General features: G+C 40.1%; 1 protein-coding gene across 21 annotated transcripts in view; it reads right to left on the bottom strand.

Annotated features, from left to right (window-relative positions):
- The window catches only part of ZEB1 (zinc finger E-box binding homeobox 1), a 184,588-nt gene that overhangs the window by 22,395 nt on the left and 135,763 nt on the right, over positions 1-26,430 (bottom strand). For 14 of the 21 annotated variants that reach the window (XM_070056086.1, XM_051821680.2, XM_070056083.1 and 11 more), the window contains one exon: positions 4,036-4,197. Coding sequence is in view for 9 of the 21 variants with exons in the window: in XM_051821680.2 (XP_051677640.2) it covers positions 4,036-4,197 (162 nt within the window). In the remaining 12 variants the exon portion in view is untranslated. Of the gene's footprint in view, positions 1-4,035; positions 4,198-12,519; positions 12,583-26,430 lie in introns of all 21 variants that reach the window. The other 7 variants (XM_070056087.1, XM_051821677.2, XM_070056073.1 and 4 more) reach the window with 2 other exon arrangements.

Below are 26,430 nucleotides of genomic sequence, written 5' to 3'. Positions count from 1 at the left end.
AACACTACTAAAGTGACCACTGAGTCCCCATGCTAAGTGCCAGGTATCTGGCCGTCCAATTTATTTGATCCTCAGAAGAATACAACAGTATGTCTATTTTATGAAAAAGGGAATGCAACTCTCAGAAAGGTTAAATAACTTCAAAGTCACACAGCCAGTAACTGATGAAGACTCCTGTCTTTTTCACTAACCCACAGTCCTTCCCTTCTTTTGTAGGGTCAACTGAACAAAGAAAATGAAAGTAAAATGAGACTATAGGTTACATTCATAAAGGTGTACATATTAAAGAGGAAATGTACTCTACAACAGAATCTGTTACTAATGGTTGTATCATTATTTAATGTTCATTCTTTTGAACTTGGAGAAGACATTATAAGGTTGCTGTCAAAAACAGAGTAAGCGGTACAGTCAGATTGTGTTTTAAAGATTCATTTGCATTTAGGTGTAGCCATTTAATTGAGTTCAGAACAAGAAGAATGCATATAGCAGGCAGCGAGGGAGGGAGAGTGGTCAGGGCCACATTTGGACTTGGCCCACAAAGACCTTTGACGTATGTGGTTCCTCTACTGAAACACACTGACAAATAACTTTCCAAAAATAGGTTCATTATGGGTAAATCAGAGTCTACCAAATTAACTTTATTTTTACACATACAAGCACTGAAGCCTCATAACCCTAAAATGTAATATTTTGCCAACTGATTTTACTATGTTAAATTTGCTAAAGTAAGCTTTACCGTGTAACTAAGAATATTTTCCGTATTTGATTTATCACAGAACAAGTTCCAAAGTGATACTGTTAATATCACCTCTACTTTCATTTTGAGATACTTACAGAAAAAGACAACCATGACAAATTCTTAACAATAAAATGCTTCCAAAATATATTATTTCACTGTATGGGAATTCAAATCTCTATAAATTGAATATCTTGCTCAAGGACTAGCTTACAAATAATAAACTGTACCTGACATCTACAGATCTAGTCAACTGTGTTTAAATATGTATCCTGGGTAAAGCCCCTGCCTGTGGCATCCCGTATGGGCACCAGTTCATGTCCCATCTGCTCCACTTCCAATCTGGATCCCTGCTGATGGCCTGAGAAAAGCAGCAGAAGAGGGCTCAAGTGCTTGGGTCCCTGCCACCCATGTGAGAGACCCGTATGAAACTCCTGGTTCCTGGCTTTGGCCTGTCCCAGTCCTGGCCATTGCAGCTATCTGGGGAGTGACCCAGTGGATGGAAGATCTGTCTCTCTTCCTGTGTCTGTAACTCTAACTTTCAAATAAATAAATAAATCTTTAAAATATGTATCAAATGTATGAATAAAAGATCAACCAACTGAAGCTCCAAAGTTTATGATGTTCTCTCTTGTTACCAGCATGGGAAAAACTTGAACCAAGGAGTTTTCTGTTAGGGATGACTTTAACTTGACCCTCTTCTTTGGGGAGGAAATCAAGTTTATTGTTTGTCCTGTAGGGATCTCCTATTTGTTCAGGCCAGTGGGAAATCAACATTTGGGACCTTTTCCTTGCCAGAATGCCCAATCCATCGTATTGATCTCAGGTGGTTGTAACGGCAAAAGGCAAGGTCCGCCATTGTGAGTGTTTCATTTTTTGAACCACAATGTCACAAGATTTTCACGCATGAAGCTGTTCCCACTGTACAAGTCATACAGCTGTCTGTTCTCATTATGTTCTATTTTATTTGTCGTCTTCATGATTATTCTTCATAATTAATATTAATTTTATCAAATCACAGGTTGCTCATGATGCTTGAACAGAAAGCTATTTTCATAAATCAATATTTATTGATTTTTCTCTGACATGAAAAATGGATTCATTGTTTCAGGCCACTAATATGAAACAATGAAAAATAAATCTGAATATCTGGTATAATCAGCATAGAATGAGTAGGTTTAAAAGATTCAAGGTTTTGTTTTTATTTCTGAAAATTGAATTGTTTTAAAAAATCACTTTTTAGCAATGAAACTTTGTCACCTAGGTTAAAAAAACACTTGTTTTTAGAATTTGTATAATAAAATGAAGGTAGCAATTCAATATCACTAAGAACAAAACCAGTCTATTTCTGACCATTTTTCAAATTGTCATCAGTAACTAACTATGACCACAGATGTTCTTATTTTCTCAAAACAGAATTCTTTGCTTTTTATATCATAAACTTCCTTTGTAGCTAGCATAACATTTCAGACTGATAGTATTGCTTAATATAAAACCTCTGAAAAATATCCTGCATTGGTTCAGCATGGATTCAGAATCTGCGGTTATTCAACATGCTGAAGTCAAATCTCCAGTTCACAACTTAGGAGGAGTGAGTGTAGGAGGGCACGTTTAATCTATTAAAAATTAGAGAACGTAAGATCTCCTGAAAACAGTCACTTTTTACATGTATACAGACGTTGCTGGTACGATACAGTATCTACTCTGGAACACTGTATTAGTGTTTAATTAAATAACAAGATATCTGAAGGTAGTGAGTAGTTAAGTTAACACAGTCTGTGTAATTCAGCTGAACTCAGAATAGTTGTCTCCCCAAGCTGAATGAGACCTTACTACTGATTATGACAAACTTCACAAGGCTAACCTTGCTGAAAGAAAGGCTTTCGCCACAAAAAATTATACATGTCTGCTTTTCAATTTTCTGTTTCCCATTCGTTTCTGTTAGAAAACTACTGCTTCGGGCCAGCGCCGCGGCTCAACAGGCTAATCCTCCGCCTTGCGGCGCTGGCACACCGGGTTCTAGTCCCGGTCGGGGCGCCGGATTCTGTCCCGGTTGCCCCTCTTCCAGGCCAGCTCTCTGCTGTGGCCAGGGAGTGCAGTGGAGGATGGCCCAAGTGCTTGGGCCCTGCACCCCATGGGAGACCAGGAGAAGCACCTGGCTCCTGCCTTCGGATCAGCGCGGTGCGCCAGCCGCAGTGGCCATTGGAGGGTGAACCAACGGCAAAGGAAGACCTTTCTCTCTGTCTCTCTCTCTCTCTCTCTCTCGCTGTCCACTCTGCCTGTCAAAAAAAAGAAAACTACTGCTTCTTCAGGGTGAAATGGTAACAAGTTTTCTACAGCAGAAACAAATCCCATTGAAGCCAGTAACCATGAAGCCTCCAAACACGCAGAGACCCACAGAGCTCTGGTGATTCGGCTGAGACGTAGTGTCCCCAGGGGCAGCACTCTCTTCTCCAGAGATGTGTCCCTTGGCCATGGGGAGGGCAGTTCTGGAGCAGCCTCTCTACTGGTATGTCCTCCGTCACTCACTCAGTTTCAGAAAATCCTGCTTTTCCACAGTCGGTTCATGACTGGGAGGCGACTGCTAGTTTCCTCCTGGGAACTCAGAGTGCATTCTGGGAACACCAAGTTAAGTCTGTCTGCGCAGCTGGGAACCCTGGAGAAGTCAAACCCAATGCAGGACCTTATTACTTCGAGAGCTCTTAAAACGTTTCAAGAGACTTCGGAGCTCTGGTGCAGATCCTGCATGAAAGGTCTTACAGGAACATCTGCACGTCACTGCCAGCTGTTGCTACGCCTGGACGGGCGGAATGACCACCTATGTTTTTCAGGACGGCCTGAGCATGCTTGTTTGGTTTTTCTTTATATGTCCTCCACTCTTTACCTGCTGACTCCTCTACTGTATGAGAGCAGACGAAAGCCAACATAGAAAAATCCCCGTCTGTGCATAGTGTGTCTTGAACAAGACAGCCATGTTTTGCTGGCTCACAGTGCGGCAGGGCAGTGAGGGTCAGGCTAGTTCTCACCTCTACTGCCTGCTGCGGGTGAGGAAGTAGAAGCTGACGCACAGGCACTGTTCTCAGCGTTTCACATGCAGTGGCACTGCCACCACACACACGAGCAGCTGATGATTTAATGCTGTCCTGTCATCCTGGACAACGACCCATTGATAAAACAGGTTACTCCCAACAGTCACATGTGAACAGCTTCAGTTCTCAAGAATGTTCCCAACAGTAGAGCAACAGAAACCACCATCCTTCCAAGAGGGGGAAAACCCACTGCTATCAAGTCCCACTTACCATTCTCATCCTGACCACTGGCTTCTGGTGTGCCCTGCCTCTGGTCCTCTTCAGGCGCCTCGGGATAGATGACGGCCGTGTCTTGTTGTTGCAGGAACTCTTCAACGTTAGGATCATGGTTTTGCTCATTTTCTGCATCCGAGTCACAATCGTCTTCTTTTACTGAAAGAAATGCACACTTTATAAAAAGCAATTTCACTACTAAGTTGTGACACAACTTTTCAAAACAAGAAACTATCCTGACAGACATGATTGTTCTTGAATTTGTAGAAAATACTTACTGAAAACTCAAAATGAACTCTATTCATTCTGTTGTAATCTTTAAGAAGTTATTTTGCTTTATAAATTTAAATATTAAAATGCATGGAATCTTCTGGTATCTTTTAGTCTTTATAGCCATTTAATTTTCTTAAGAAGAAAAACAGAGGTGATATATTTAACTGGATTCTTTGCTTCTCAATTAACGATGCAACAAGGAAAAATGAAAACTTCAGTTCTCAAAGATCACCCACCCAGCTACCTACCGTATCTATTTAAAGTTTAAACCTCAATCCATGCCACACAGTCCAGTTCTGTGACTTCCTAGATAACAGCTTTAGTAATTATCTACAGTAAGAAATATTTAAGTGAAAGGTATCAAGTCAACTAAAATTGCTTCTTCCCTCCTCTAGTTGTCACCCACAAAGAAGACTATTCTCTCTCCATTTCTGCCTCAGGAAATATTTGACCATGGGATCTAGGGTGAGGTTATAAAGATTAAGGAGCCCAGGGTTTCGCTGTGAGCAGGCAGCCCAGTTCCCCAAGCAGATCGCTGTGTGTGTCTCTCCCATGCTGGGGTACCTGTGAGGATTGAGTGGGCTTACTTCTTTAGAGACTTCACACTGAAGGGCCAGTTCTAAATGTTAAAACAGCACTCCCCAGCAGGCTCAACTGTGCCAAATCAAAACGGTGATGTATGGATAACTTTTTGTTCAATGGTTATTAAAAAATCTCGCTGAGCCTCCTGCCCAGTAGTAGTAACTATCTTCCTCAGAGTGGCTGCTGATTAAAACCTGGGAATCCATGACACAGTGTTAATGGTGAGCCATACTTTTTTCCTCTCCTTCCTAATACTGTTATCAATTATTTAGCATCTGCTGTATACGGAAATCACACATGCACTGTATCATGCAGTTCGTGCCAGCAGTCACCAGACTGGGGTTACTGGATGCAGGGGTGAGTGAAGACTCTGAAGAGGGGAGCTGATTGTGTCAGTTTTAAGGAAATCAGCTTCCAGGTCTGCAGCTCCCATGTTCGCTCTTTCTTAGGGGTGTGAAGGCTCTCTCCGCTCTTCCTTTTCCATAGTGCCCCTTGCTCTCATTTTCTTCAACGGGGAAAAAACAGAGAAAGGCACATTCTTCAATCTGTCCATTACATTAACACGGTATCTTGTCTTGGAGGGTAAAAAATCTCTGGGGGCCAGTGGAGGACAGTACAATACTCTCCTCCGTTGGGCGGGGTGGATATCTGTACAACTGATCAAGGCTACATAAGATCACTCCAGGTCTTCCAGCTTCCTGTCATAGGGACTTCTGGTAGGCGAAGGCTGGGCAATTAGAATGGGAAGCGGAAATCAACTACAGAGGAATGGTCTTCCTTTAATGGCCTCACCTGTGCCACCCTCTCACTACCAGGAGAAGACTCACTGCTCTGCAGGGGGCTGATGAGTGCACAACAAAGATCCTCCCCAGACACCAGTCGTCCTTCCTGTTCTGTCACAAGCTGAACCCTGAGCACTGCCGAATAAGCCACTGGGAAGAACGGAGAGTCTTTCCAACACAAGTTCAAACTGTCCCATTAAACCAGGGCAAACCTCATGGATGAAATTTAGATTTTATGCGATTTCTTACAGATTCCATGTAGATTTGGAAATAGTCAAAACGTCATCAAACAATAACATAAAATATTAATTTCAATTAAGCAATCTCCATCTTATGTTAGGCTTTCCCATGTCCTAGTAACAAAACTTATGTCTACTCATCGAGATAAAATTTTCAAGTAGTAGACACTTTTTTAGAGTTAGTCTGATTTTTATGCATGAATTTTGCTCCTTCCGTAAGTTAGAAGCTTACCTGTACACGCATTCATTCTAAAGGTACTCATTTGGAGACAAAAATTTTTTAAATAAGTGATAAAAATTAGACCTATGCCATCTTAATCTTGATTTTACTATTACTTCATCAATTTTATAAGATACTTTTACTTATACCTTGTACATTTTTCATTCTATATAACTTATATAGAAGGGTACTTCAAAAAGTTTATGAAAAATTAAAGGTAATTTTATTTTCATGCAAAAATTTTTGAAATTCATGCACAGTTCATAGTAAGCATTTTTGAAGAATCCTTATATACATGGATTTCAGAAATTTTTTGCATGAAAAATAAACTTCTAATTTCATTTTTCACAAACTTTTTGAAGTACCCTCATTCTTACTGAAGAAATTCTATAAAATTTATAAACAGTTATTTATTTCAAATGGGAAAATGACACTTTGTTTTTCCTTTCAATGACAGAACTGATTCGGCTGATTGGTGTGACAGTAATAACTGGCTTTGCTAATTATGTTATTGGGTAGAAATCTTCCAGAAATGGGATGAACTACTGATCAAAAGGTATTGCATCTAGCAAAACAAAAGGATTTTTATTACCAACGTGTTAGCAAGAGACACTGAAATTAGCCATATTTAAATTTTTCCAACCATTTTTGAACTGCTATAGATACTACATGCCTCTTTGTGAGGAAGCAAAGAAACCACAAAACAGGTATCATTGGTCCTTGCTAAGTAAAGTCCTTCTGTACATGTTCAAGGAAACGTGGGACCAAATGATTTTAATGACTGAGAAACAAATCCTTTGTAAACTAGGTGTTTATAATTTTTGTTTTCAACAAAATTGATGGAGTACTTAACTGAATTGTTAGTTGGCAAGACATTAAAATATTTTTATTGATAATCATAATCCTCGGCATTAAAATACTTCATTGATCAATAACCCTAACTAATAGCATATAATTCTGAAGCTACATAAAGAATCTAGTAACTCAGCCAGAACAAAAAACCTCCTCTTTTATTTTACAATAAGGTTATCTCAATGCTAAACAAAAACTGAAATAGAATTATTAAATGCTGAATATTTTCTTTCTAGAAGTAAGTGACATTAAGCTATTGATATATGAAATAACTGAAAAATGTCTCAGCTCTTTTAATCTCATTTCCATAACATTTTAGTAATTATTTATTAAAAATATAAATATATTTATATTATGACCAACTGTGAACTACTAATAAGTGAGAAATAAATCTAGTTTATTTTAAATCTTCAAGGTTTTTTTGGTCCCTGGAAAGTAAAGAGAAACTTTAATTTCAATTTAAATACATATCTTCTTATAAAAAATATGCAGTTGATCAAAAATGCCTTCAACCAGGCAACGTATGTTGTTAGCATATAATTCTACTGGGTATATGGAATAAAAGTAAGAGTTCAAGGAGTAAACATTATGATGTAACATTTCTGACGATTTCAAGAACTCATTCATATTTCTTTTTTTTTTTTTTTTTTTTTTTTTTTTTTTTTTTTTTTGACAGGCAGAGTGGACAGTGAGAGAGAGAGACAGAGAGAAAGGTCTTCCTTTTGCCGTTGGTTCACCCTCCAATGGCCGCCCTGGCCTGCGCGCTGCGGCCGGCGCACCGCGCTGATCCGATGGCAGGAGCCAGGAGTCAGGTGCTTTTTCCTGGTCTCCCATGGGGTGCAGGGCCCAAGCACCTGGGCCATCCTCCACTGCACTCCCTGGCCACAGCAGAGGGCTGGCCTGGAAGAGGGGCAACCGGGACAGAATCCGGCGCCCCGACCAGGACTAGAACCCGGTGTGCCAGCGCCGCTAGGCGGAGGATTAGCCTAGTGAGCCGCGGCGCTGGCCCATTCATATTTCTTAAAAAATGACTCATAGGAGGTATTAAGTTGCCTTAGAGTCCACATTCAAGAGTGATACTAAAAATGCCAACGCTTTTAATGTGCCAGAAATTATTCCCAATTACTCACAACTGAAACTAGGAGTTTTGTGAGGCAGCATATACTCAGTTCACATACTAAAAGCTTTGGGGGGGGTCAGAGGGTTGTTGTGAAGATTAAATTAACATAGTAATGTGCTTATTGGAACTGCACTTAGCACTTATTAACGCTATGTAATTGTTAGCTATTTTCTTACAGCAATCCTGCGAGACGAACATCACAATATCGCAATGAAGTCTTTTTTCAAAGAAGAAACAGAGTTAGGAAAGTTAGCTTTCCCGTGACCACAGAGGAAACAAGTACCTATCAGAGCGCACGACTGGCTACTAGTGTCTGCTACCAACTGCAGGCTCTTTCCACTAAACCCCACTCTCCACAAGTCTGCATTAGCAAGCCCAATTTCAAGCTGAGAACAGGAATTCTGCCGTTTTATCCATAAAATATACAGTATTATACAGTGCATCTTGTGAACATAGCAATTATAAAGCAAATAATTTCCTTAAGACTGATAAACCGGGGCTGGTGTTCCGGTGTAGTGCGTAACGTTGCCATCTATGACACTGTCATTCCATAGGGGCGCCAGTTCCTGTCTGCATGCTCCAGGACAGGAACTTCTGATCCAGCTCTCTGCCGTGGCCTGGGAAAGCAGTGGAGGATGGCCCACGTCCTTGGGCCCCTGCACAAGGAGACCCCGAGGAAGCTCCTAGCTCCTGGCTTTGGCCTGGCCCTAGCCATTGCATCCATCTGGGAGTAAACCAGTAGATGGAAGATCACTCTTTCTTTCTCTGTCTGTCTGTCTCTCTTTCTCTCTTTCTCCTTTTCTCTATGTAACTCTGGCTTTCAAATAAGTAAATAGATCTTTAAAAAAATTGCTAAACTTAATGTTTATATTAGAGAGGAGCAAGTGTACTGAATCATATGATGATAATTTGGCTTTGTTGTACATGAAAAACCTCAGAGCTGACTGACAAAGGATAGATTCCTAAGACTATAATCACTGGTCAAATGTAAAATTACAGCACTATAATCATAATTAGAGATGGCAACTATTTGTCATAAAGATTTTTTTTTTTTAGCCAGAAATATTCGTATAAGAGTGTACTTTAGAAAATATGTGGAAGGGCCGGTTGTGATGAAGCAGGCTGTCACTGCTTGTAATGCCTACATCCCATATCAAAATCCCAGTTTAAGTCTCGGCTGCTCCACTTCTGATCCAGCTTCCTGCTAATGAGGCTGGAAAGGCAGCAGAAGATGCCCAAGAGTGTGAGAGTGTGGACCCCTGCAATCCATGTGGGGGACCAGGATGGGGTTCCAGGCTCCTGGCTTCAGCCTAGCCCAGAACTAATGATGGTGACCACTGTACAATGCTTTTATCAGCTTATTAGTCCCTGCAACTCAAGGAAGCAACAAAAGCAAAGGTAAAATATAATTTTAAAGTTTAGCTGCTGGGGCCAGCGCTGTGGTGTCGTGGGTAAAACCACTATCTGCAGTGCCGGCATCCCATATGGGTACTGGTTTGAGTCCCGGCTGCTCCTCTTCCGATCCAGCTCTCCACTGTGGCCTGGGGAAGCAGCAGAAGATGGCCCAAGTCCTTGGGCCCCTGCACCCATGTGGGAGACCCAGAAGAAGCTCCTGGCTTCGGATCAGTGCAGTTCTGGCCATTGTGGCCAATTGGGGAGTGAACCAGCGGATGGAAGATTTCTCTCTCTCTCTCTGCCTCTCCTTCTCTCTCTGTGTAACTCTGACTTTCAAGTAAATAAATAAATCTTTTTTTAAAAAAAGGTTAACTGCTTAAAAGCCTTTAAAGTTCAATTTCCATCTTCCTGAGAGTGACAGTTATTGGAGCTTTAGTACACATTTGCTTACTCCTAACTCCCCATGCTCCAGGAAATAACACAGCAGGTCATCTTCCTGTGGGTGGGGGAGACCTCACACGTTGGCAGCAACTTTGGTTAATATAAGGTTACCCTGTTTCTGGATATCATTTCTTTTCATTTTCTTCGGCAGGGCAGGGGTGGATTATGTACTATTTAGTACTTCAAACTGAAATAATTCATTTCTGTTTACAGTGAAGAGCGAATTGTGAAATAAAAAACTGTGAATGTCTTTTTTGAGAGTATTTTGTCTAGAAGGGCAAATGGCCTTCTGTAATTCTGATAACATTCTGAAAAGAGCAACAGAAACACTTTTGTGTTCATTAATATAACCATTCTGTTAATAACAAATACCCAGTTTAAATATTTTATACAATCTGCAGGTTCGCATGGCAAATATTTGATAATAACATATCTGAATACATTATTCATGCAAGTTACACAATACCTAGTTCAGAGCAGAATATGAAATCTTGGGCTGCAGGCAAATCATCACGTACTCCAGTGTGACTTGGTTAATTTACTCTGTTTAATGGAACGGAATGACAAGTATAGGAGTGCTAATGTTTATATCACAGATGAAAACCTATTTTTATATGTCTTACCCATGATCTACACTCATCGTACATGGTACAGGAAAAGACACTTTATTAGGTTCTATGCAAAATTTCTAAAATGTACTGCAAGGTTAAAAAAGTATACAGATGTTAAGCCACAGAGAAGAAAAAATTTAATTAAAAGTATATGGGCCGGCGCCGCGGCTCACTAGGCTAATCCTCCGCCTGCGGCACCAGCACACCGGGTTCTAGTCCTGGTCGGGGCGCCGGATTCTGTCCCGGTTGCCCCTCTTCCAGGCCAGCTCTCTGCTGTGGCCAGGGAGTGCAGTGGAGGATGGCCTAAGTGCTTGGGCCCTGCACCCCATGGGAGACCAGGATAAGTACCTGGCTCCTGCCATCAGATCAGCGCAGTGCACCAGCCGCGGCGGCCATTGGAGGGTGAACCAACGGCAAAGGAAGACCTTTCTGTCTCTCTCTCTCTCACTGTCCACTCTGCCTGTCCAAAAAAAAAAAAAAAAAAAAAAAGTATATGACAAAGGGGTCAGCGCTGTGGCGTAGTAGGTTAAGCCTCTGCCGGTGGCACCAGCATCCCATATGGGTGCCGGTTCATGACCCGGCTGCTCTTCTTCCCATCCAGCTCTCTGGTAATGGCCTTGGAAAGCAGTGGAAGATGGCCCAAATGCTTGAGACCCCACACCCACATGGCAGATCTGGAAGAAGTTTCTGGCTCCTGGCTCGGATAGGCCCAGCTCCTGCCATTGTGGCTATTTAGGGAGTAAACCAGCAGACAGAAGACCTCTCTCTTTACTTCTCAAATAATAAATAAATATTTAAAATATATATATGGGGGTCAGTGTTGCGGTGCAGTGGGTTAATGCCCTGGCCTGAAGTGTCGGCATCCCATATGGGAGCCAGTTCGAGACCTGCCTGCTCTACTTCCAATCCAGTTCTCTGGTATGGCCTGGGAAAGCAGTAAAAAAATGGCATAATGAGTATATGGGCGATGGTTAGAGTCCTGGCTGCTCCTCTTCTGATCCAGCTCTCTGCTATGGCCTGGGAAAGCAGTAGAAGATGGCCCAAGTCCTTGGGCCCCTGCACCCGCTTGGAGACCTGGAGGAAGCTCCTGGCTCCTAGCTTCGAATTGGCACAGCTCCGGCTGTTGCGGCCAATTGGGGAGTGAACCATTGGATGGAAGACCTTTGTCTCTGTCTGTCTCTCTCTCTGTGTAACTCTGTCTTTCAAATAAATAAATGAATCTTTAATATATATATATATATATATGACAGAAGTATCTAGATCATGGTTGAATATATAAAACACAATTATCCTAATGTTTTAATAATTTGGAACTCATTTTTGGAGTTTACATTCTAACCGTTCTAGTTGACTTAAGGGACATAAAAAGAAGTGTCCAGTATTACCACATGTGAGAATGGTTTTCAGTTTTCCTCTCACTCTGTGGTCCTTAAAGCTGACCTGAATCCTTCCCAGGGGTAGAGCCTCCTCTCAGGGAGCAGGGACTTTCGGTCACCCAGAGGCCAGTGTTCTCGCTTACCACCACTCAACTTTCATTTCTGCCTTTTGCAATCACAGAAATCCCAAGAGAAGATCCTGCTTTCCTTGTCTGCTCGGCCATGTCCACACAACTCCTGAATGTGCACGGTTCTCATCTGGTTTGCTGCGTTTTTGTAGCTTAGGTTAGAAAAAAACTGGTAGAAGTTCAAGTTCTTACTCAAAATCTCGTTTTTTGGATTATCTATAGATTATAATTATCACCCTCATTGAATGGAAAATATTTTGTGTCTGCACATTTATATTGGATTTAAAGAATACTGACTTATAATTTTTGATGTAGTATATCATATGCCTAAGTCCTTGAACATTTAAGGAGGCCAAGATAAAAGAGGAGGCAACAGACCAATTCAGGACTCACAAATGCAAAACCAGTGCTACAAAAGCCCTCCTTCAAAGAGTGCAGAATCAAAGAATGGCAGCAGAGTACCTGTACATCCTGCTCCATCGGCCTGAGCTTCAGGCCCCAGGGTTTCTGACCCTTCCTTTCCTGCTGAAACCAAAGAACAAGAGATTAAAATAGATCCTTGTGCCACAAACATTTCAACTTCTAGAAATCTGAAAAGGAAACTTCCAGTACACATCTAGTCAATCTGGACTTGTTTCCTTTTATAAACCTGATAATGTGGCTACCTGCAGACGATTTTATCAAGTTCACAAAGGTATTTTAGAGAGCAAAATCAGTGCAGATTTAGATATAATTCTGGAATTATTCATATATTTGAAGGACAGGCTGAGTAACTGGTATCCAAAATGCTTGGCACCAAGAATGCTTTTGTTTTGGTGTTTTCAGACTTTGGAATATTTGCATGTATGGAATAAGCTACTGTGGGATGGGCCCTAATTCTAAACATGAAATTCATTTATGCTTCACACACATGCTGCATGCATAGCCCCTAGTAACCATAAAATACTCTTAGTGTGCCTCCATTAAAATATTTAGGGGGCTGGCACCGTGGTGCAGCAGGTTAATCCTCTGCTTGCGGCGTCAGCATCCCATGTGGGCACCATTTCTAGTCCTGGTCGCTCCTCTTCTACTCCAGCTCTCTGCTGTGGCCTCGGATAGCAATGGAGGATGGCCTGAGTGCTCGGGCCCCTGCACCTGCATGGGAGACCTGGATGAAGCTCCTGGCTTTGGATCAGCGCAGTTCCGACCGTTGCGGCCATTTGAGGAGTAAACCAACAGAAGGAAGACCTTTCTCTCTCTCTCTTTCACTGTCTGTAACTCTACCTGTCAAACAAATACATAACATCTTAAAAAAAAATATTTAGAGAGCTTACAATGCGTCCTGTGATGCCAGCACCCCTTGTGAGCACTGATTTGAGTCCCAGCTGCTCTGCGTCCAATCCACTTCTGTGCTAATGGCCTGGGAAAGCAGCACAAGATGGTCCAAGTACTCAGACCCCTGCCACCCATGTGGGAAACCCAGGTAGAGTTCCAGGCTCCTGACCCCAGCCTGGCCAAGCCTTGGCTGTTGAGGTCATTTGGGGAGTGACCCAGCGGATATAAGTGCACTCACTTGCACTCTTTTAACTCTGCCTTTCAAATAAATAAATAAATTTAAAAAAATAAAAATTTTGTTTTTACTCTATTTGAAAGGCAGAGAGACACAGAAAGAGACAGAGACAGACAGACAGCAATCTCTCATCTGCGGGTTTACTCCTCAAATGGCCACGATACCTGGGGCTGGGCCAACTTGAAGCCAGGAGCAAGGATCTCAGTCTGGGTTTCCCGTGTGGGTGGCAGGGACCCCTGTGTCTGCTACCTCCCAGGTGCACATCAGCAGGTAGCTAGAATTCAAAGTGGAGTTGGGACTCAAACCCAGGCGTCTGGATATGGGATGCAAGCATCCCAAGCTGCACCTGCATTTTGACTTTGATGTGTCACATGAGGTCAAGTGTGGAATTCTCCATGGCGTCAAGCGGGCATTCAAGAAGCTTCACATTTTGGAACATTTTGTAATTCAGATTTTCAAAATAGGGATGCTCAATGTGTTTAAGCAAACTAGGATTTTAGCAGTACTATAGAACAGCTCTTTCTACAGGCGCTAGGATTTTCCTCCATTTCTTCTGCAAAGAATAAATTTCTATGTTCTAGGTACTGCACTAAATGTTTATAAACAAATCATTTAACTTATAGAACAGTTTATGAGTTATACAAGAAAGAAAAAACTTCAGGTGTGGAGAAGTTAAGTAACTTGCCCATCGACTCACAGCTATTTGGTAGTAAAAGCAGAAACTGAACACGGGTCCGACTGCCTACAGAGCTCAGTTTTATACCCTGGTAGTCTCACTAGCGTACCAGGAAATCAGAACGAGGCTGAAGAGGATGTCACTGTGCCCAGAATAAACACCTTAGAACACCAGATTTTCTCTTTTCTCTATTAAGTATTCTAACTCCTGACAAATAGTAACACATAATAACAGGGATACTAATAAATATCTTAACTTTATTTTTAAAAAGTAAGCTCATCTTTCTTTTTAAAGAAATAATTATTTCATTAATTTGAGAGGCAGAGACAGAGTGAAAGCTTCTATTTGCTGGTTCACTGCCGAGATGTCTGTATCAGCCAGACCTAAGCCTTAGACAGCAAGCCGGGCACTGAAACTCCAAGCCTGCCAAGTCTGCCATATGGGAGCAGGGATCCAAGCACGCAGACCATCCCATGGTGCGCATCAACAGGAATCTGGAATTGGGAGTAGGGTCGGGACTCAACCCAGGCACTCTGATTTGGGGTGCTGGTGTCCTAAGCCATGGCTTAACTGCTGTGTCAAACGCTTGCCCCACCATGAAACATTTTCAGATGACTGGGATCCTCCCTTGCCACCTCTGTGTTTACAGTGGGTTCATTAACCTCTACGGAACAGTTCTAGAGTGAATATTTTGTATTACAATTAAATGCATACTTTTTGGCAAGCAGAAAATATGCTTCAATATTCAGGTAAAATTTATTTATTATAATAATTTATTAAAAACATGTATATATCAAAGGCATGAAGGAGTTAAAAACTGCTCTTTTTTAACTACAGCAGACTATCTGTCAGAATTATGATCAGAATACTTACAAAGTCATACTAAACAAAATGTAGCTACCTGCACCTCAATCAATCCCATTGAAGATGTCAGTCAAAAACTCTGACTTTGATTTCAATGAAGTCGGGGCACTCATCAAGTACAGCCTCACACTGCATTACCGCATGTACCTCTCCAAGTGCTCTGGATTGCTGGGTGAATGGATTCATCAGATTTCCTTTGCTCATTAATTCTTATACTAATACTTAAAGATGATCACTATACTAAAACAGTTCCAATATGCACACAGATTGTTAGATTAACATAAAAAACACTTTGCAAAGTCAAAGTTGACGAGAGTAATTTCTGCTGAAGAATTCTCATTTTATACTTCCCATCAGCAAACTGACAATATAAAAATCCTGGCACTGTGTTACAATACTGTAGGACGTGCCTCAGCGTTTGCTGTGTGTCTGCAAACCTCTAACATTCCCCCCTTCCCCACTCTAAAACATCCACTTAAACTGAACTAATAAACAGTGGGCCTGCTGGGTAATCAGGGATAGTAACAATTACCTAATACTGTATGTCTAGCTCTTTGTTTCTCCTCAAATGAAAATCAAAACAGGGAGTTACCACTTGCTAGATGGAACACGACACGGACACTACAGCCACACTCATAATGACACTCTGAACACAGACTTTCCCATTTATAATGATGACAGTTAAACAGAACTGTACTCCGATTACATGACTGCCTCATTTCTTCATCCCTCCACGCTCTGTTGGGATCTCAGCTTGGCTCTCTAGGTGAGCATGCAACAGCCTTCAGGTAGGGGCCCACACTCGGTTCCCAACATTTTAAAGCTAGGCGTTTCTACAGTTTCTCCCATTATTGGTGGTGAAGCTGAACACAGTTACTAAAGCAGTGTAGCCCAGCGAGAAGAGCGAATGTGCCCCGCTGCCCTGTACCAGGAATATACTTCTTCACTGCCCAGAGTCCCCAGGAACTGGCTCCTTCCTGCTCAGCACGCTGGTGGGGTGTTAATATTTTTCAAGCAGCTTCTCCTTCATGCGTTCTGATCCTACTTCTAGTTCAGGAAATCAACAGGATGTAAATGAGTAAAAACTACTGGACCTAATATTCTTTTCCCCATAAGACTTAATAATAACAACATGTGATGATTACTGGTGACCTAAATGCAAATGAAGAGGGAACATAAGAATATTCCCAAGGCTTTTGCCAAATTTCAAAGCAAATATATAAATGACAAAACTCCTGAGTAATAAAACACTGTTTTTTTTTTTCTCAAATGATGGTAAAATACAGCCTAGAAAATAAGTCAGGGAATAAGGCTCAACAATAAAAAGGGGGAAGAAAACCTACTGGTATGTGTAACAATCTAGCGAATCCATAAGAAATTATGGACGTTACATACTGCCTGACTTCATTCATGTAACATTCTTGAGAACTCACAAGGTTGAAAACAGAGAACAGCCATGAGAGACCGGGCAGACAGGCAGGAGAAAAGTGGGTGAAGAAGGAACCCAGGGAACTGTGCAGAGATAGAACTGTTGTGTATCCTGACAACTACATGCGAGTCCATGCTCTGCTGCTGTCCATTGTGGTTTTGCAAGACGTTACCCCTGGGGGACACAGGATCTCTGTATGATTTGTGAATCTGTAACTATTTGTGAATTACTTGATAACCTACAACTATTTTCACGTGAACAACTTAATTTTAAAAATAGGTCAAAGGCAAGTATCACAAATTGTTCATTTTAGCCGTAAGATGGAATTCCAAGTTGAAAAAAGATGGCAAATGCAATTCATTTTGATTAAAAATCTAGGAGACTTATTATCAGTTGCAGGATAAAACAGTTTAAAATATAAGACTAATTGTTTAGCACATGTGCTAAGTTAAGCTATAAGACTTGCATTTTTTTTTTTTGTTAGAGTTGAGGTTGGAGGGGGGAGAGAGAGAAAAACACAGATTTTCCATCTGCTGGTTCACTTCCCAAATGGCTGCAATGGCAGGGGCTGGGCAAGGATGAAGCCAGAAGCCAGGAGCTTCATCCAGGTCTCACACATGGGTGCAGGGTCCCAACGACTTGGGGCATCTTCTGCTGCTTTTCCCAGGTCATTAAGCAGTATCCAGGACTCGAAGTTGCACCCATATGGGATGTCGGTGTTACAAGTAGCAGCTTAACTGGTTACGGCCACATCTCTGGCCCCACATCTTTTACATTTGTATCAATCAGTGTATTTCTAGTCACTTCAAATATGTTCATGGGACTATTTTATAGCAGTCTCTAATAAGACATAGTAAGGAGCACAATGAATCAGATTGTCCATTCCTGGTTATTAGCCTTCTCTAAATGCATGTTCTGTTATTCCTACTCTGCTATCCTTGCTAAACGAAAATTATCCAAAAAAAATTCCAAAAAGGAAAGTTACCTAAAAACCAAACGTGAACACATTTCTGAATTCAAATTTAAAAGTGTTAAAACTTTGACTAGGGATGAGAACTTTCAGAGTACTTTCCTAGATAGCTTCATCCCCTTTCCCTTTTGTGTCTTCTAGTTTCGACATATTATATGAGGTTGAGCATTCCCAATCAAAAAACCTGAAATTCAGAATGACCCGAATTTTGCACTGCAAAAGCTTTATAAACTGAACTGATTATGGAATCACAACCTACAAGCTGGTTGAAACTCAGGGCTAGAATACAACTGAGTAAGTTCTCCACTAAATTAAAAGTATCAAAAACTCGCTACAAGATTTAAATGAGACCAAGACTCTTATAACATAGTATTCAAAATGTCCAAGATACAAATCAAAATTACTTGGCAGAGGAAGAACCAGGAAAGTCTCAACTTGCATGGGAAAAGATGACCAAAATATGACAACACTGAAGACACACAGACGTCAGAATTATCACATTTTTAAGGCAGCAATTATAAAAATGTCCCAGAAGTAAGGACGAATACTCTTTAAAAGATTGGAAGATAGACAGCCTCAGCAACTTCTTGACAAATGGAAGATATAAATAAGGACTAAAAGGAAATTTTAGAACTAAAAATACAACAACAAAAAAGTCTACAAATCACTGGATGAGCTTAATTGCCAAGTGCAGATGAAAGAGAAAAGAGCAGTGATCCTGTCAGTTAAGTCAATGGAAATTACCCAATTTGAAAAACAAAGAGTAAATGAGTTTTCTTGTTTAAATAAACAATCTCAGGGACGTGTAGAACAAAAATAAAATATCTAACATTTATGTCACTGGAGTACCAGAAGAGAACATGGTGCAGAAAAAAATATTGGAACAAATAGTTCCTAAGACCTTCCCATACGTCACAGGAGACATAAGCCAATAGATTCAAGAGGTTCACTGAACCTCCAACAGACAGATACCCCCAAATCTAGGCCCACATCTGCCACTCCAATGATGAAAGCCAAAGGTAAAAAGGAAAATTCTAAAAAGAACCAGAAGAAATGATTCAAAACTCTAATGGAGCCATGATGTAAGAGACTATAGATCTGTCATCAGAAATCATGGATTTCACAAGGAAATAAAACATTTTTAAAGTGCTCGAACAACAAAAATTGTAAACTCAAAACTTGTCAACCAGCGAAATATCCTTCAAGAATGAAGATAAAATCAAGACAGCCTCAGGTAAAGGAAAAGAGAGGTCTCTGCCAGCAGACTTGTTCCAAAACAACTGCTAAAGATCTTTAGAAAGGTGAAATTATATCTGAGATACTTAAAATGTCAGGAATGAAACAACAACAAAAATGATACAGTATATATGGCAACTACAAAACAAAGGAAGGATAACAATGAGACTATGATAAAGAAGTGAGGTTTCTACATTCCATTTGGGGTGGTAAAATACTAAGTAGACTGTAAACAGTCAGGTAGCAAAATTCTAATCCACACATCAACCACCCAAAACCCATGAAAGGTTGTAATAAAAATTAATTGATCAAAATGGAATATTAAAAAATAGTCTATGAAATAAAAGAAGTTAGGAAGAAGGCAAATGGAAAAAAAGAAAAAAATGTCAAGATGATAAAGCAAACTATAAACATAAAAATTATATTAAATATAAATGGCCTAAACAAGTCCATGAAGGAAGAGATTCTGTTGAAATAGATGAAACACATACATACACACACACACACTGCATCTACAAGACAAAAAATTCATATGAAATGTAATGGATATAGATGAGTTAGAAAGTAAGAGAATGAAAAACTATATTATACTACTCAAATACTAATCAAAAGATAGCTGAAGCGATCATACTAGTATCAGACAAAGAACTCTGAAGGTAAGAAAATTAACAGGGATAAAGAGAGCCATTGGACAATAATAAGAGGGTCAATTTCCTAAGAAAACACAACAGTCTTAAATATAATAGATTGGAAATAGAGACAAATCCACAATTATTACTGCAGACTTCAATACTCCTCTCATATTGATTGACACAGTATGTAGACAAAAAATCAGAAAGGATGTAGAAGAACTAGGCAACATTAGTCCAGTTAACAGCTGTAGAACACCCAACACAACAACAGAATTCATACTCTTTTCAATGCATACAGAACATTCTTGAAGACACATCATATTCAGGGTTATAAAACCAAAAAAATCATATAAAGTACATTCTATGACCCAAATTACCTTAAATGTATGTCAATAGTATAAAGATGACAAAAAAAATCCTCCAAACACTTGGAAATTATCGTACTTCTAAAGAATGCATGGATCAAAGAGGAAAAGGAAAAAAAAAGAATCAAAATTAGTCAGGTGGACAAGTTATAGCACTAAAAGCATGTGTTATAAAACCATGTCTCAAAAATTCTACGCTGGGGCCAGTGCTGTGGCATAGCGAGTAAAGCTACCACCTGTAGTACCGGCATCCCATATGGGTACCGATTTGAGTCCCGGCTGCTCCACTTTCAATTCAGCTCTCTGCTAAGGCCTGGGAAAGCAGCAGAAGATGGCCCAAGTCCTTGGGTCCCTGCACCCACATGGGAAGACCAGGAGGAAGATCCTGGCTCCTGGCTTCGGATTGGCACAGCTCTGGCCATTGTGGCCAATTGGGGAGTGAACTAGCGATGGAAGACTTCTCTTTCTCTCTCTGCCTCACCTTCTCTCTCTGTGTAACTCTGACTTTCAAATAAATATATAAATCTTTAAAAAAATTCTAAGCTGTCATGTCCAAAAATAACTAAATAAGTAAAGAGGAGCAAAATGAACCAAGAGCAAGTGAAAAGAAGGGAGTAGTAAAGATCAGAAATCATTAAATGTTAACACAGAAAAAGAGAGGAAGATCCAAGAAACAAGTGAAGTCAAGCAATATATAAGAAGAAAATGACCAAGCGAAGTGTTGGTTCGGTACCTAAACAGTGACTAACATATTCCATTGTATGAACAGGCCAAAGCAGCAAAGCCACACGATCATTTCAATTGATGCAGAAAATGCAGTAGGAAAAATACATCTATTTATGGTAAGAACTCTCAGCAAACTAGGAGTAGAGGGGAACTTACTCAATTTGATAAAGGGTATCAACAATAAAACCACAGGTATCCTTCTACTTAAGTACTGAATGCTGCCCCCTAAGACTAGAGAAAAAGACAGGCATATCCACCACCACTGCTCTTAAGGTTTTCAGTAAGTGAAAACAAATAAAAGGCATACACATTACAAAGGAAGAAATAACACTACTCTTGTTTTCAGAGGACAAAGTCATCTTCATAAATATCCTAAGAAATATCCCCAAATTGACTAAAAGTACAAAGTGAATTCAGAAAGTACACAGAATACCAAGTCAGCACACAAAAATAAATCATATTCACATTGTTATATGCTAACAATTAAAATTGGAAATTAAGAAAGAAAAAGCCAAGTCATTCATGATAATTCCTTTTTTCCTAAAAATAAACACAAAGATATAACTCTAACAAGACAAGTGACAATGACTTGTATTCTGAAACTCAAAACAGTGAGTTAAAAAATCAAAGATGACCAAAATAAAGATAGATATACCATATTCATGAATTGGAAGGCTCCTTAACATAAGATGTGAATTCTTCCCTAATTTATCTATAAATCAATTCAAATAAAAATCTCAATAGCATTATTTCCAATATAAATAACATTATTCTAAAATATAAAGGGAAAGGCAAAGCAACTACAATTGTGAAAACAATTTTTAAAAAGCAAAATAAACTAACTGGCCAATTTTAAGGCTTACAATAAAACTACACTAATCCAAGCTATATAGTTATTGGCAAAGCTTCAGGCATAGTGATCAACACAGTAAGAGAACAGAAGTGGACTCACACAAATAGACAACTTCTGATGCAGACAGACAGGCAGTTCCATAAAGAACAGTTTTCCAACAAACAGTGTAGGAACAACTGGAGATTCATATTAAATCCCTAACTCACAACTTCACATCTCTTTAAAAATATTAACCCAAGGTGGATCATAGGTCTAATTTAAAAAGTGAAGCAAGCAAGAGAGAAAATCTAAATGATCTTGAGTAAGCGCAGAATTCTTGTGCTCAACATCAAAAGCACTATCCATAAAAGGAAAAACTGGACAAAGTAGACTTCAAAATTAAAACTTCTGTTCTATGAAACACTAGGATGAGAGAAGGAAACAGCAAGCTAAACTAGAAGATACTTCCTATGACTATAAAGAACTCTCAAAATTGAATAAAACAACTGAACTAGAAAATACACGGAAGTAGTGAACAGACACTTCACTGAAAAGATACGCAAATTTAAATCAAAAGTATACTCATTTTGCAAACACTTCTTAAGAATGGCTAAAGTGAAAACATTGACAAAGTCCAATGCTTATGGGGATGTGGAGAAACTGGACCTCTCAAACATCACAGGTAAGGTGGTGCAATCACCCTGGAACACAGTTTGGACATTCCCGAAAACATCAAATATACTCTAAATATACCACACAAAAATCCCATTTCTAGGGGTTTATCCTAAAGAAGTGAAAACTTAGATTCATAACCTCCCCAAAACACTGTATACCAATCTTGGTAGCAGCTTCATTCAAAATATATATAAAATGTGAACAATCCAAATGGATATACTGCGGGATCTCTAGATGATGGAATTCTGTTCAGAAATAAAAACGATCAAACAATTGATATATGCAATAACTTGAATGAATAGAAAAGGCACACTAAGTCAAAGAAGCCATTTACACCATGTTTCACATGGTATGATTTCATTTTTGTGACATTCTCAGAAAGACAAAACTATAATGACAGAGAATATAGACCATGGTTGCTAGAGTCTGTGGTTCGTGACAGGTATGACTAAAAAGGAGGCACTTCTTTGAGCCCTCTGGTGATAGAGCTGTTCTGTGTCTTGCTTGTGGCAGCTGCCGTGTAAGTATGTGTGTGTGTGTGTGTGTGTGTGTGTGTCTGCACGTTAAAGCCCACAGAAAGAGATACCAACAAAGAAAAACTTAATCTTATTGTATGTTAATCCTAGAAAGATTCCTAAGTTCTTAACACTTAGCTAAGTGGAAATTCACTTTTCTAGTTCAAGGTGCTACCTAATTTTTTAAGTGGAAATCTACAAGAATTAGAATGTAGACTTTTAAAACTTGTACTTTTGCATTTAATCAATTGATAGAGTCAAAGGGAAGTCAAACCCAGAAACCCTGTGAGTGCCTTTCGGGGTCCATGGCATGTCTGATCTAGTTCCTGGGTTCCACGTCTGTAAAACTAGGACATCCCCTACCAGCGCTGCTTTGAAGACTGACTGGGCATGCACACAAAGCATTCAGTTCAGTGCCTATTCCCCGCCAAGTGCTCAGTGAGTAGTAACCATCTATCATTCTGCATTTGATAAAGACATACTAATGGCTTTGCGACTATTAAAATTATTTTTATTACACATAGGATTTAGAAATTATTTTGTCTGAAGGACAATTTTGACTTCAAATTAATGCACTAAATTTTAAGAGTAGAGCACAAGTGGGTTGAAAGTTACAGAAATGACTTAATTAAATCATCCACTCATCTGCTCCTTATTCCGGAGCCTACCAGGAGTAGAAATTGTGCTAAGTGCTTAAACACACAATTGACGGGACTTCACCACTAACCTCAAAGAACAGTTTAAGGTAGGAGACAGACAATTATTACACATTCAAGCTCTGCAACAAGAGGCATGCCACGAGACTGCACGATAACCTAATTACCTTCTTGTTTCTCTAATTAACTTGTTCTGAAGGATCTAAGAGACCAATTCTTAGCATAATAGTGGCAATGAGTAAGATAATCTAAGTAAATACCATTCATTTTCAATCACCCATGTGCCTTTATTATTGTGCTAGCAAGGAAAAAATGTCATTTTCTTAAAAGACTAAGAATAAAGAGCCAGCTTATTGATAAGCTTGCGAGGCATTTTACCATCAATTAGTTGAGCAAAATATCACAAGTTCTGAGTCATTTGTGTGATTTATGGCAGTAAAGAGTTTACCAGCCTCACTTCCACATCACCTGGCTCAAACCTCAGTTCACACTCACAGCGGTGACTCTGGTAAATGAACTGATGCGTTTTGTTCCTTTGCTTCTGAACCTCTAAAAAACGGCTAAATAACCTACCTCATTGTGATATAATGATAATTTGATTAATAACATAAACTACACTTTAGAATATTACTTGGCTCATATAAAGTGCTCAGGAAGTTAGCTGTGATGACTATTAATACCAGCTAGCGATTTGTGGGTTGACAGAGGTAGCTGCAAGCACTTTGCAGATGTGAGTACGATACAGACCTGGAGCTGGGGAAATCATCTTGGATTATCATATACACTCTTACAAGTGGAAGGAAGGGAGGCAGATGCCTTCCAGGATGGGACAGAAGCAGGAGAGCGTGGAACATGAGACAGGCCTGCCCTACTCTGCTGGCTTTAAAGACTGAGAAAGGGGGTCAGAACCCAGTGTAGGGACCCTCTAGAAGCTGAGAATGACCCTCAGTCAGCAAAGGAATGGGGTCCTTGTACAACCAAAAGAAATCTGATTTCAGTCAACATCTGAGTGAACAAGCCAATCGGTCCTTTCTGTGGGCTTGCAGAAAGGAATGACCAGATTTCAGGCTACTGAGCTATTAGAGACTTATCACTCAGAGAGCTGCAAGACAGGATTTGTGTTGCTGGAACCACTAAGTGTGTGGGAACTTGAAAGGGCCGCCACAGAAAACAATTCAAGTTGTTAGGGACTTTAGAGAGGGGACGAGAATGACGACCGCAGCTGTTCGCCTGTGAGCTGCAGGAAAGATAGCCGTGTCGAGGTCAGCGTTGTTTCCTTCGGGCTGCTCTAGTGTCAGCAGAAGCTAGGAATCTGAAATCCACCCATGATCGAGTGCCTACTGGATCCTAGCCTCGCTAGATTCCACAGAGTACATGCCATGCTAGCTGTTCCTAAGACATTTCCACATGGAGGGGCACTGAGACTATGACAAATCTGCCTCCCTGTCGCTTCCTGTATGCATTCCATGGATGGATGCTACAGTCATGTATTATATATTATATACAAATCCAAGGTTATGGTTTCAGATATACTAATGCAACCCAAGAAAAAAAGATTTCTGCTTCACTTTGATCAGAATTTTTTTAAAAAAACTTTTCATTTTGGAAGTTTTAGAGTTCTATGGAAGTTGCAGAAATAGAGCAGTGTTCCTGGGTCCTCTTCCCCATCCCATGGAGAGCGTGCGACACGGTCACCCCACTCCTGCAATGGAGAACGTGACAGTAGCACCGGCACAATACCACTAGCTAACCTGCACACCTTCTTCCACTTTCGCCAGTTTCTTCCCCGGCTCGGGAAGCCGTGCATCATCCCACAGTGTACCTGTCCCCACAGCATCTTCCAGATACGGCAACCCGGTCTGGTGGACTTGGAAGAAGCTGCTGTAATCCTTCCTTGTAATCTGTGACCTTGACTCTCCCAGAGAGCCCTGGACCCTTATTTTGTAGCATGTTCCTCAACTTGGTTCCTTTGATGTTTCCCAATGATCTGATTGAGGTTATTATGCATTTTGAGTAAGATTACCACTGAAGTCCATATATTATACCAATGGAACATGATGTGTCATTGTCTCATTACTGGTGATGGTGATTTCAACCTTGATTAACTGGTTGAGATGTCAGCCAGGCTTCTTTAGACAATTTACAATCGCCTTCTTTGTAATAAATGAATAAATGATTTATCTTGTGAGAAATATATTTTTTTCTTGTTTTATACACGGGTTTTAGCATACATAGATGATTCTGGCTTGCAGCAATGATTACCATGGTGTTTTTTTTTCTGTCTATGGGTAAGTTTCTGTTTTCCCAATTACTTATTATTTTATAATTGGAATTCCATTCGAGCTGCCCCTTATCTTTCATGTATTTATTTGAGTATTTATATCAATATGGATACATGAATATTTATTTTATTCTATGGGTTATAATCCAATGCTATCCTTTTTCTATTGCTAAAATTGTTGCAGATTTGGCAATTGGGAACTAATCCATGCTGGGTCCTATGTCTTTCTTAAATGATCTCAAACTTTTCATTTATATTTGTTTATTTACACTTACTATTCCAGGCTTATCTTGGATTTCCTCCATCCTGGCTCTGGAACCAGCCATCTCTTTAAGGAGTCTTGTACTGGAGAGTGAGATTTGAATGCCAGACCTGGGCACACCACAGGCTCACTGCTTCCACATTTTCTCAGCAGAGCTAGGAAATACATTCATGTACACTAATATTTACATGGCCCAGTTGCATTTCTGCAACTAGTTTTTTTTTTTAAATATATCTTAAGAATCCTGAGTGCATACTGGGAATCTGTAATGCCAATCAAGCTCCCCAGGGTTTACTTTAGCCTTCTCTGACTCCCTTATTTGTAACTTCTTTCTCTGACAGTGAGAAACTTGGGTCTCTTATTAGCACCAATGTATTTTCTTATTTGTCCAATTTCAGTATGTACTGAATAACCCAAAGTAGTTCCTGAACAACCCAAATCTCTGAAAACCAGAGGGATTATGGGAATGGGGCCGCAGGCATGGGGGGAGGGCCGACACTTCTCTGAGTACATTGTCTTGCACAGCTTACCTATATAAACATGGCAATGTTTTCCATACACAAAAACATTGATAAATAATGTAAATCACCCAGCAGACAGGGAGAAAGGAAAAAATTAGATGTAAACAGTAATAGGTAAGTGTAGCTAATACAATCGATGTGTAGAAGACAAGAAATAATCTAAGTAATGTTGGAAAACACCATT

Source organism: Oryctolagus cuniculus, chromosome 13 (genome assembly GCF_964237555.1).
Source record: "Oryctolagus cuniculus chromosome 13, mOryCun1.1, whole genome shotgun sequence".
In the NCBI taxonomy this organism is placed as follows: domain Eukaryota; kingdom Metazoa; phylum Chordata; class Mammalia; order Lagomorpha; family Leporidae; genus Oryctolagus; species Oryctolagus cuniculus.
This window is presented reverse-complemented; position numbering and strand designations above follow the sequence as displayed.